A 12,918-nucleotide genomic window follows, 5' to 3' on the forward strand; every position below is an offset into this window, starting at 1 on the left:
CCCCCCCCAAATATAAACTTTCTCGAAGTTTTACATAGAAAAATCGCTTCTTTATCTTTTTAAATCAAAGACCCAAACTGAAAAGGAACTCACATGAAATAGAGGTAACCGAGAGAGTGCTTGGAAGGGTCGAGTTGGTCGAGAAAAGGTAACAACCGAGTGGACTCGGCATGGAGCGATTCATCAGCTTGTTTAAGCAAATTTTGTAGCACTGAAACATCGGAGGCAGTGCTTGATAGCCCCTGGATTTGAGTCACGAAACCTTCCACTGAGTTCATCCTGTCTCTCGCAACTGAGTTTTCCGATCGAATCAACTCAGGTAACAATCAAAAACCAAAAGCTTATTTGCGTTTTACCTTTCAAATAGATATATAAAGGCCAAATACCAAATAAGTCCCTAAATTATGTCAAAAAAATCAATTGAGCCTTTATCATTTTATTAGGTTCAAATAAATCTTTAAAATTTTATTTGAAATTAAATAAACCCTTCTTCCTAATCGTTGACTAATTTTTATTAGTCAATAGTATATATAATACTTTTATATAAGATCATTTATCACATGATAGATGATGTGACATTAAATACTATTGATTAAGATAGAGTAAATGGATAAAAAAGTAAACACATAAATTTTAATTAATAATATTTAATACTAAGTCATTTATGATATAAAATAAAAATATCACATATATCGTTGACTAATGTAAGTTAATCAGTGATTAAGGAGAGGGGCTTATTTGACCAAAAATAAAAATTTAGAGACTTATTTGAACGTAATAAAAGAATAAGAGTTGAATTAATTTTTTTAATATAGTTCAAGGGCTTTTTTAGGTATTTAACTATATATATATTAGTCCTCTCCCCTATAAATGATTTTCTTTTGTATTAAAATTTGAAAGAAAAATAATTTTTAATGTTTTGTAAAGCAATAGTATAAGTTTTGCAAATACTAAAATGAAAATAAAATAAAATAAAATTCAATTTCGAAGAAAATAAAGAATATTAACCAAAAAAATTGGCTTGAGTGAGCCAACTTGATGTAGTGGGGTAATTTTAACCCTATTGGATTGTTATTTTTATTATTTTAATCATTTATTTAAAAAAAACATTTTCAACGATTGGATTATCCTATTTCTTTATTTTTTTTACATTTTTACTTAATTTATATAAAATAAAAAAATAAAAAAATGGAAACTTATTACATTTTATTTGATAAGCTTCCAAGCATTATTAGCCCAAAAAAGAAATTAAAATAAAAAAAGCTGAAAATTGAAACGATTTTATGGAATTTAAAATTGAAATATGTAACTTGATTGTTGGTCAGCTAAGTGGCCAAGTAAAGATGGTAAATCTTGGATTATGCTAATGGCTAAAAAAAAAACTCTTTGGTCTATATTTCTTTTTTCTATTTTTTGTGCTTTTTTTTTATATAAAAATACCTAAATTTGTGTATTTTATACAATATCTTTAAATCATTTGTGTTTTTTTTTTTTTAAAAAAACTTGTTTGAAATTAGTTATTGAAATTTGAAAATCGAAATGAGTTCGAGTAATTAAGGAGTATTATTTATCGGATTGGATTATAATTTGATTATTAAAGTCAAATATTTTAATCGTGATTTGAGTAAATATGAAAATAAAAAAATTCAAAATAAAATTTTTTCATGTTTTAGTGGGCCTTGGTCGATTTCCGGGACTTTTTATTTGGGCCTCGATTCGGACCGTAGAACAGTAAAGGCACAGCCCAGTTCTTCTATTTGCATTTTGCTTTTGTGTTCTTAGAAGCAAAGGGAGAACGAAGAATCAGAGAAGAGAGGAGCAGAGAAGCAAAAGGAGAGCTCTGAAAAGCAGTCGAAAATGGCGGATTACCATTTCATTTACAAAGATGTAGAAGGGGCTTCGACTCAATGGGACGATATCCAAAGAAAGCTTGGGAATTTACCTCCAAAACCACCACCGTTCAAACCTGATCCTTTCGAACCTGCACCCGACTCGGATTCAGCCCCGAAGGACAAGTCTTGGATCGATGAAAAGACTGAGGAAGAACTTGAAGACCTCGAAGATGATCTCGACGACGATCGATTCCTTGAAGAATACAGGTTTAATTTAATTTTTCTCGAATAAATTGGATTTTTTCGGATTTAATAAGTGGATTAAGATATTTCTGTTTTTTTTATTATATGGTCCGGGGATGATTTTTTTTCTTGAATTAGAAATATGGTTTTGGTTCATTTAAGTTCTAGAAGTTGTATAGCGGGTAAAATTTGGTGACCTTAACGATTAATTTCAGGTTAATTGTTATTTGTTCTTGATTTTGTACCAAATTCTTGACTATAAAAGGTCGAACTTTTGCCTGTGACTGGAATTACTTGTCTTTTCAAATTTTCATTGACATCTATGTTTCGGCCTTTTAATTGGAAAATGGTGTGGTTTTAATAGAAAGAAGAGGCTAGCTGAGATGAGGGAAGCAGTTAAGATTTCAAAGTACGGATCAGTGATACCGATTTCAGGATCCGATTTCGTGCGTGAAGTTTCACAAGCTCCTCAGGATGTCTGGGTGGTTGTCATTCTCTACAAAGAAGGGTATTTACATTTGAAAAAACTGCTTTCATTTCATGCAAATATACTAGTTATTCAAAATGTAACAAAGTCCTTTCTTTTTGTGTTGAGTAACATTGGCATCATGTAATCTTTACACGCATAATATAGTAACAACTATTTCTTATTCATTTTGAGTTTCACTCTTCAGTTATCGATTGGTATTTGGTGTTTTCTGCTTCACATTTGATGTGAATTATCTTATGGGTTTTAAATATTTTATTTTTCTTTTTTATTTATTTTTTATAACATTTAATCTAATAAAAATTATGCCGTTTTCCTTTCGTTGTACTATTTTATATGGATGTTGATGAAATTCGATAGCGATAGTGGTTGATGAAGAAATAACCATGACTTGTGAACCATGAAATTTGTAAATGCTGATGCTCATAGAGAAAAAGATGTGGGTGCTGTGCTGTTAAGTGCAAAACGTTTTACAGTTCCTTGTATTGATTGATTGTTGCTTTATTGGTATCTCTTATTAGATTCCCAGAGTGTGGGCTGCTTTTGCGGTGTTTGGAAGAATTGGCAGTTAAATACCCAGCAACAAAGTTTGTCAAGATAATATCTACTGATTGCATTCCTAACTACCCAGATCGTAACCTTCCCACTCTCTTGGTATATAACAATGGAGCAGTGAAAGCAAATTATGTGGGCTTGCATAGTTTTGGCAGGAGATGCACGCCTGAAGGTATGCTATATATGAATCTTGTCTCTTCTTTTTCTCATTTTCAAATAAATTTGACTTGGGGCAGTAGGGGAAGTATGAAGATGCTACTTGTCAATCTTGTGTTGTAGTCTTGGATGTAAAATATAATTATTTTGGGTGCACACCAAGATCCTTGAGGTGGGAGATGTTTTCGTACATTCTGTTGTCTTGTTTTGCTTTCAATGGTGTTGTTGACCTACTGCACCAACGTTTGCATGCGCTTTTTTTAATTGAAATTTATTAGATCAATGCCTTTATGATATTTTTGTTCTCTCTTAAAATATAGGTGTGGCCTTAGTCCTCTGCCAATCAGATCCTGTACTAAATGATGGCCAAAGTGGAAGCGATCCATCAAGAAAAGCCGTTCTTGAAGATGTTCAAAGGAGGTTCATAGAGAAAGTTGTTACAGAGCACGAAAATCATGATGATGATGGATCATCAAGTGATTAGAAGTTTGGTAAATTCTTCTGGTTTCTTTTGGTTAGAAACAGAAGCATTACCATTGACAGACAAACTGTAGTTCGTGCTCTCTTCCTACTGCTTTTTGTTTTTTTTCTTTGAAGTTTCTGTTCATCACCTGCTCAACAAAACATTCTAATTTTGATATTTGTCCATGTATTATAATTCTCCACTCTAGTTTCAATCCGTTCATGACATTTTTGTTTTTCCTTTGGGGTTTTAGTAATTGTCATCTCTATTGTTTAGCTTTTTCTTGATGTCTTGTTGTGAGGCTATCTTTAATGGAGCAAGGTGAGATGCATCACTGTCTAGAAATTCTTCATGATCTCTCTTAAAGCAGGAAAAGAAAATTAGTTTGGTTTATGCGTGTGCGTTCGGTTGGCTTGGTCTGAAAATTCCGGAAATTGAATTAGAATTTTTTTAAAAAAGATATTAAATCAAAATAACTGAAATTAAATTAAGTGGTTGGTTTGATTGATTCGGTCAATTATAAGTAATTCTCAACACTTAATTTTAGCAATATTTTCCAGAAAAAGATAAATAAAATTACTCATTTTCACATTCTAATAAAAAACAAATTCACCAGGTAAATAGGAGAAAACTATCCCTCCAACTTTCATTAAGAAACAAATAATCGGTGAACTATATATAACATTTTAATGTAATATATAGTGAAATTTTTTTAACTTAATACTATGAGGATCATAAAAATTTATTAATTAATCAAAATATTATTTAATCGATAAATTAATAATTTATTAATTTATTCATTAATTAATAATTTATTAATTATCAAGATATTTTTTATTTTGTTTCAGAATATCGAATTTAATACATGTATTATTTATTCTGATTATATGAATATTACTTAATTGTTGAATTACAAATTATTATTATTCGTAATGAGCAAATTATTGAGAACATAATGAGAATGATAAAGAAGATGAAGTTGAAGATGATAATTTTATACTGAAACTTGTCTAGCGCAAAAATTTACTCAAAGCAACAATCGCATTATATAACTTTCTCTTGTAATAAAAAAACACTACACCAAAAATTTTGAATGCACTAAGAAAAGTTTGAAGTGAGGTTCAAAGAGATCAATTTCAAAAAAAAAAAAAAACATTGGAGTAATCCTAATTGAGTCATATATATATATATAATTTTGATGCATAAGGTGGTTATTAATTTATAGATCATGTACAAATAGTTGATAATTAGTCCAATTATTGCATTTAGGTGTACAGATTTTTCAAAGTAAATCCAAAATATATAAGTTGGATGTATACTTTTAAAAAGGTTATTGGCAGGGCTACCAACATTTCTTAAAGAAGAAAAGGATAGTTTGACGTAAGGAAAATACTCGGTATCTTATAATTGAGTAACTTATATTATCTAATCCGATTAAATAAGATTAAGATATCTTATAATTAGATTTGAATAGTAAAATTATTACCCATGATCAAGAGTTTGGATAGTAATCTTTGTACATATCCACTTAAATTAGAATAACAATTATTTTGATATAAAGTATTAATTTTTTAATCGAATTTGAGTAAGATATGAATAGTTAAATTTATTAGATTTAGGTTTGAGTACTTCAAAATTAACAAATTACTTACTCGTTACCATTCATAGTTTCAAAATCATTTCGATACTAAATTGCCTTAAATTAGCATAACAATCTTGAATTGAATATGCTAATACCAAGAAAAAGTAAAAGTCTCCAATGCAATGCTCTTGATATTTTAATATTTCATGAGCAAAGGTGTGTATTCCAATGAATTGGTTTGCTAATTATTCCATGATAGTTGACTGAATTAGCAATCTAAACTCGACATGACTTCCCAAAAAATATATATGGGAAAGAAGAAATCAAGCAGCCGCGTAGCAAGGTGGGCAAGAACTTATATGCATCTATCAGGGTCAGGAAGAGAGTGAAGGAGATAGAAGGAATTCTTTGTAAATAAAATTTCAAGGATTTAAGCCGTTGAATGCTTCTTTGTGCTTTAATTTCTGCACGATTATACTAATCAAGGAATCATTAATGGATATTTAATTAAGATTGTAATTATTCCAATTCAGAGATCCCTTCTTCTAATTTTTTTTTATGACAAACCTGGAAAAGAAAAGGTCACTACCATTTTGCCAAGATTTGACTTTGTAGATTATAAATTAAATGGGAACTTTGATGATCCTTATGCAATTCTTCCAGTTTGATGCTGATACATATAATCAGAAAGAAGCAAAGAATTCTGCTATGGGATGTTAAGAATCTGTCTTTCCTTTTCTGTTGTGTGCTTCTAGGCATCAATCTCAGCACCGCCGGCCTCCTAAAATGCTATGATATCGGGAACTTCACCACTGATAGTACATTTGGCAAGAACCTTGATCTAATCCTCTCTTCTCTCCCAGGTAATGTACCAAGAAATGGAGGTTTCTACCGTACCACCATTGGCCAAGGCTCGAACATAGTATATGCCTTAGCTCTTTGCAGAGGAGATACTTGGTCCGATGCTTGTTCTAGCTGTGTCAATTTAAGAGTCAGAAAGATCAAAGCAAGCTGTCCCAACCAGACAGAAGCAATTTTATGGGAAGGAGAAGTTGCTTGTCTAGTACAATTTGACGGATGGCTTGATGGAAAGAGCTTCCAATGGCACGTCCATGCTCAAGTTTGCAACTGGACTATCAAATATGAACTTCAAAAAGATATATGCACTAATGCAGCGCACCCCAGATATACCTCAGAAAGATAGCAAATTGTGCTTAATTCAAACAGTTGATCAGTATCAAAGATGTTGCATTGGGCAGCAAGGAGGTTATGTCCTGACACCAAATTGTCAATTTCGATGGGATTTATATTCCTTCTTTAATTCTTCAGCTGATACTCTAAATTTAAATCCTCCACCTCAACATATTAGTCCTCCATATTAAGCTACAAATAATAGTACAAATAGAGAAGGCGGGTATTTATCTCCCTAGATATGAGCAATGACATGAGGAAGAATGCAAAACAAAAAAATCATCTCTATTACAATTCGCAAAATTTCAGGACATATCAGAGAATTATTTACGTTCACGTTTCTGGCTTGTGCAGATAATGGAGGCCTTGAATCCCAAGCTGTCGTAATCATTGTTGTTCCAATCATTACTTTAGTGGCAATATTGGCACTTGCTTGTATTCTTATTCGAAAAAGGAAGAACAGAAAGCAGAAGAATTGTAAGTATGTTACTTGTCATTAATTGTTTAACTCTTGTTTGTTGTCACCTAGGACAACTCAAGGCTGGTCTTGTACGACTAACAAACTTTTCCATCTTAGCAGATAATTGCTGGTCTTGTATTTAATTTTTCTCCAGCAAATTATGATGTAGCTATGTAGTCACAAAGTCAAATGGCATAAAGGGTGATAGGGAATTTCGTGTGTTAACTCCACTTTCTTGGTTAAGATGCAGACAACAGTAATAGTTTGGAATCATTGCTCCTCAACTTCAGCGCAATAAAAGTATCAACAGATAATTTCGCTGAGAATAACAAACTTGGACAAGGGGGATTTGGTTCTGTTTATAAGGTAATTAGAGATTGAGTGAAGCCTTCAATTTAATGGCCTCTCCAATTCCTATATACCAGTAAAACTTCATTCTTCTGTCAAGATGTGTTAAGACAAGTTACTAATATTCTTAATCTTCTTTAATTTCTGGTTTTGATAAATACTGTTTCGGGGTAGGCTTTATGATGGACAAGATATAGCTGTGAAGAGATTGTCTGACAATTCTGTGCACGGAGATTTGGAATGTAAGAATGAAATTCTGTTAATGGCAAAGCTTCAGCACAGGAAACTTGGTTAGGCTGCTAGGCTTTTCCTTGGAAGGAAAAGAAAGGCCTTTTATTTATGAGTTTCTGCCAAATTCAAGCCTCGACCGTTTCCTATTCAGTATGGTTGCAATTCATTTTTGTTTAAAATTAAATTTCTCTTAGTTTTATTTAGGATAATCTTGTTGGCAGATCACACACTCGATGCCTATATATGAGTAACTTTATTTGTAATGCATTTGTGTTACAATGTCATGAATTTCTAGATCCAGTCAGGCGCTTACAACTAGATTGGGAATAGAGACAAAATTATAACAGGAATAGCTCGAGGGATACTTTACCTTCACCAAGATTCTCGATATCGAATTGTTCATCGTGATCTAAAAGCTGCTAACAGAAGGTATGATTTGGTGAGAGTGACACATTATTGAATATTTGCAGGCATGGAAAAGTTGGAAAAGAGGAACAGTCATGAATATGTTAGATCCGGCTTTGATGTTTATTTATTAAATCTCCACCTGCTTGGAAGACTTTACTTGCTGCACTGCTGGCAGTCAATTTTACAAATTAAATAGTAGGTAACGTATGTCCCACAAGCCTTCTTTATGTTACAGACTCAAGGCAGGTAAAGTTGCTTTGCTAAAGACTTGACTTGCTGCATTGCTGTCAGTCAATTGCATAGTAAGATTCTCAACATAATTAGTAATATTTTGATGCTAAAGTAACTTCTCAAGATTTCATAATTCTCAAAATTCTAAAACTCAACTATCTAGTCCTTTGCTAAATGTAAATAAATGAATAAGTTCTTATAACTCAATAAGCATAACCATATACATCTTATCGAATCAAACATAATTTCATTACACACAAATGCTCGTATATATCACGTAAAATCATCCACAAATATCAATTAATTCATAAATTATGTTGTTAAAATAGTTTCTTTTTAAAGGTATGTTGTTACAATAGTTAAAGAATTATAATAATAACAATGGATGATCTAATAAGTTCATAAATCATTGACTACAACATATCATTCTTCAAATATTGTATCAAAAGATTCATAAATCAATCTCACCTTTTCTCTCTTACTTTCTGCACAAGAACAAGTTTCTTTACACCGTTAATAACCATTTATTAGAAAAGTTCACCACTTCTGTGACGTCCCAAAACTGAGTCATGACACGGTCATATATCTTGAGACTAGGTCCCAAAGTAACATGAAGCTTCTCCTTTTCTCATTCTTATAATAATCCACAATTCAAGTTATAATAATCCACAATTGAAGTCATAATAATAATTCTATTATAACATATCTGCATAATTAATTATTAAAATCCAACTAAAGTCTGCAAGAAAATAAATAAACATCTAGAAACTTAAATATCCATTACACATAATATGCGTTTCAAAGTAGTTAACAATGTCTTAACACTATGACAAACTTCTCAAATTATTCTCTTAGCTCCCATGATCCTATGCCTCTTATCTTTAATCACCTTCAAAATATAATAAAGGAATGAGCAAACCATAGCATAGCCACATACACCTTACCAGATCAAACATCGTTTTCCATACATCATATAGTTCATTCAAGAGCATTTCAATAAATTATACTTTCAAAAAGTTAAACAAATTATTATGTCCAAAACGAGGAATTTTATAAGTTTATAAATCATTGATCATTAAATATCATTCTTGAAATATCATTCAAGCAAATCATAGATTCAATCTTTCAAACTCATAAAGTTTTATCATCTTAGCTACAGTCACTATTGAATCCCATGACAAGGGCCGTACCATCTAATCATTCTCATGATCATTACTAACTATTATATCTTGTTAACAGGACTATGTGCTAACTATTATATCCCGTTAGTAGGATTGTAGAACTAGTTTTAATGTTGATTATCACACTTCCTAAGGATCATTTCGTAGCTCTTAAAATATTTTTTAAAGATGATCAAATATTTCATTTCATTTATAAATTGACATTCATCATAAGAATCAACCAAAACATTCATAAAACAATATTCGTCATATATATAAATCAAATCATTTGTAAATCCATTTTTCATCACATGAGCAATCAAATCATTCATCAATCATTGTTAATCATATTATTAAGCTCATAGTAGAAAATAACCATATGCTTGACCCTATTTTTATATACTGAAACTAATGAAATGAAATATTTGATTCTTTCAAGAAATATACATATACGATAGTTTTGAAATAAACAAAATGTGTGAGGATATACTTACCTTCCTTCATTCTAACAAACTCGTTTCCTTCCAAAATAATCAAAAGCCTAGTAACAATCATTTAAACATATTAGAAACAAAATAACTCTCTAAAATCTATATATCACCTGAAACTACACAAAATAACCCAAACTCTTTTAAATCATAAATTTAGATAGCTCGCACATCATTCACTAAAATGACCATATCTTAAGCTATGAAACTCAAAATTGATATTCGTTTGATGCATTGGAAACTAGACTTAATAAGCTTTCTATCCATGTAAATCTCAACATTTAGTTCACTATAGAAAAAAAGCAGAAAATTTTCGAAATTTCCCTTGGCGTTGCTACTAAGCAGTTTACATTGTCTTTACAACAAAAAAAAATCATATCTTTACGTAAGAAGGTCAAAACCCACTTTTGTTTAGTTCATTAGAAAATAGACTCATGTAGGTTTCCAACAAAATATAACTCAAATAGAAAAAACCTACATAAATCAGTACAAAACTAGACTTAAAATGAAGGTACAATATAAGATACTTGATTCTTCAAGTAGATTTTCTTTTCAATTGTAATTCAAATCCATCTAAATCACTCAAATATGTTTCATCGATCTAAATGAAGGTTTTTACTCACCTTGTGATGATAGATCCAGTAATAGCCTTGATTGTTTATTCTTCAAGTTGATCTTGAAAATCCTTAAATCTTACACAAAAGTATACTCGTGAAATTTTCTTCTTAGCTTTATGTTTTCTTCACTAAGGTGGCTGCCTATGTTTAAATAATATGTTTATATTAACCCTAATTGTATTTTAATAAACTTCAGCATAAATAAATAATTTAGGCCCAATTATTTATAAGGGTCTATTTTATACATTTTGGATATGTTAATACTGTAATCCAAATATTATTTAGGCTGAGGTATTACATTTTCCCCACCTTGTAAAAAGTTTCATCCTCAAAACTTAACTTACCTTCATTTCTCAATAAGTTTGGATATCGTTTCTTCATATCCTCTTCAATTTCCCAAGTTGCTTCCCTTGGCATATGGTTGCTCTATTGGACTTATACAAAGGGAATGATTTGACACCTCAAGACTTGTTTTTTCTGATCAACAATTCGATTAGGATATTCCATATATGTTAAATCTTCCTACACTTGTAAAGGCCCATATTACAACACATGATTCAGGTCAAAGGTGTACTTCCTTAACATAGATACATGAAACACATTGTGAATGCTCGATAGTTGTGGTGGTAAAGCTATTTGATACGCAACTTCTCCAACCTTATCAAGAATTTCAAATGGTCCTACATAACATGGACTTAACGTGTCTCATTTCCTAAATCTCATAACACTTTTAGTAAGTGATACTTTTAGACAGACATAATCCCCTTGCTGAAAATTTAAGTCCTTTTGCTGCTTATCTGCCCAACTATTTTAACGATCTTGTGCAATTTTAAGTCTCTCCTTAATGATTATAATCTTCTCCACCGCCATCTGCACCAATTTTGGTCCCAAAAGCTTCCTTTCACCAACATCATCCTAACATAAAAGAGATCTGCATTTCTTTCAATACAACACTTCGAAAGGAGCTATTCCGAATCTAGATTGATAATTATTATTATAAGCAAGTTCTGCCAAAGGTAAATAATTATCCCAAATACTCTTAAATCAATTACACAAACTTGAAGCATGTTTTCCAAAATCTGATTTGTTCTCTTTGTCTGTCCATCAGTTTGAGGGTGAAAGGTTGTACTTAATTTTGAGTTTGTTGCCATAGCATGTTGTAAGCTAGGCAAATCTTTTTTTTTTTAAGTTAAGAAAAGGTTTATTCATATGAAAAGGGATGAACCCAAATAAACAAAAAGGAGAAGGAACCTGGCAAAGAAATCCTAGGATCCAACTCAAAGGCTGGCATTGCAAAAAATGGCCAACAGAACATAATCTATACAAAAAGATTGACAAGCACAAGTACAAACAGCCCTGAACAAAAAGCAGGGGAAAAGCAAGAAGAGGAAACATGATCGTTGAGGATGTTTCTTCCTCTTGCAAATTAGTCTAAGTCATTCCCTAAAGTGGTCCATGTCTAACCATAAAGACAAACGATTAACATAAATTCTCAACCATTAAGGACCCTCATCAAGAGCATAAAAGTAGAAAATAACAGGCAAAGGAGACATTCCACAGCTGAATCTATGAGACCTCAATCTCTATAGGCTTGTAACTAAGAATAGATGTAATAATACGAGCCAAGGGTAGTTTCGTCATTTTCTCTAATAAGCTTCCAGAAGAAAGTTTTATGATATTTTAAGGCTTAAATGGGTATAAGACTGCATAAATGATGTGTGCTGATGAAAACACGAAGAAAACTAGAAGTTTCAACAATTTTCATAACAGGGGCAAAATGGTCAGTTTTCACCTCGAGTTAAAATTTTAAGTTTTTATGAACCTGAACATGTCTAGACCATTATGGATCTTGTCATAGTGTTAAAAGAGAAAAAAGATTGCATAAAAGATTGGAGGAGAATAAGTTAATTGGTGGAGGGGCATTTTCGTAATTTTAAGGGAAAGGATAAGATTGCCTATAAATATCTTGAATTTCCAGCAGCTTCTAGAGATTTTTCAGCAGTTGGCCTTCTTCTTCTTTTCCTCTCTCACGTTTCTTCAAAACTCCATGGAAGCTTGATTTGAAGCTTGAATGATTTTCTCTCTCTAGCTCTAGTTTTCACACCTTTGAACCCTTTTGACTGGAACCTTTGAATTCTTTCATCCTCTCACTTCAAAACCCTTGATAAAGCTTATTTCCAAACTTTCTCTCATTAGTTGGGCGTTCTAGAGAGAGAAAGAGATAATTACTCTATTGATTTAGAAGCAATTGGAAGAGAATTTGACTACAAAGGAGCCCTAGGGTAAGTAATGAACTAAGCTCGATTTTTAGCTGCAGAAAATGGCTAGTAATTGGGATTTATCAGTTGTTTTATTGTTGACTATGTTCATTACTTTTTAGTGATTAAGATAGTGAACATAGATAGCCATTTAATGTGGCAATTGAAAACTAGCTAAGAGATAGCTTTTAGAGTTCATAGTGTGTAA

At 31.6% G+C, this 12,918-nt stretch overlaps 2 protein-coding genes across 2 annotated transcripts in view; one reads left to right on the plus strand and one right to left on the minus strand.

Annotated features, from left to right (window-relative positions):
• Positions 1–345, minus strand: part of LOC18600951 (COP9 signalosome complex subunit 3) — a 3,452-nt gene extending 3,107 nt beyond the window's left edge. The window contains exon 1 of the mRNA XM_018119679.1: positions 94–345. Within this exon, the coding sequence (XP_017975168.1) occupies positions 94–278 (185 nt within the window). The 5' untranslated portion in view covers positions 279–345. The remainder of the gene's footprint in view (positions 1–93) is intronic.
• Positions 1,755–4,088, plus strand: LOC18600952 (phosducin-like protein 3). The gene is made up of 4 exons (XM_007031724.2): positions 1,755–2,099; positions 2,440–2,583; positions 3,084–3,289; positions 3,594–4,088. Exons 1-4 carry the CDS (start codon positions 1,858–1,860, stop codon positions 3,755–3,757), a joined length of 756 nt encoding a protein of 251 aa, XP_007031786.1. The 5' UTR covers positions 1,755–1,857; the 3' UTR covers positions 3,758–4,088.

This window comes from Theobroma cacao, chromosome 4 (genome assembly GCF_000208745.1).
Source record: "Theobroma cacao cultivar B97-61/B2 chromosome 4, Criollo_cocoa_genome_V2, whole genome shotgun sequence".
In the NCBI taxonomy this organism is placed as follows: Eukaryota; Viridiplantae; Streptophyta; class Magnoliopsida; order Malvales; family Malvaceae; genus Theobroma; species Theobroma cacao.

What these genes read in the sequence shown, in the direction of transcription:
- LOC18600952 (XM_007031724.2), top strand. Translation starts at nt 1,858, where the DNA reads ATGGCGGATTACCATTTCATTTACAAAGATGTAGAAGGGGCTTCGACT. An exon ending in CGATTCCTTGAAGAATACAG is followed by an intron (nt 2,100 to 2,439) that starts GTTTAATTTAAT and finishes TGGTTTTAATAG; the next exon opens with AAAGAAGAGGCTAGCTGAGA. An exon ending in GTCATTCTCTACAAAGAAGG is followed by an intron (nt 2,584 to 3,083) that starts GTATTTACATTT and finishes ATCTCTTATTAG; the next exon opens with ATTCCCAGAGTGTGGGCTGC.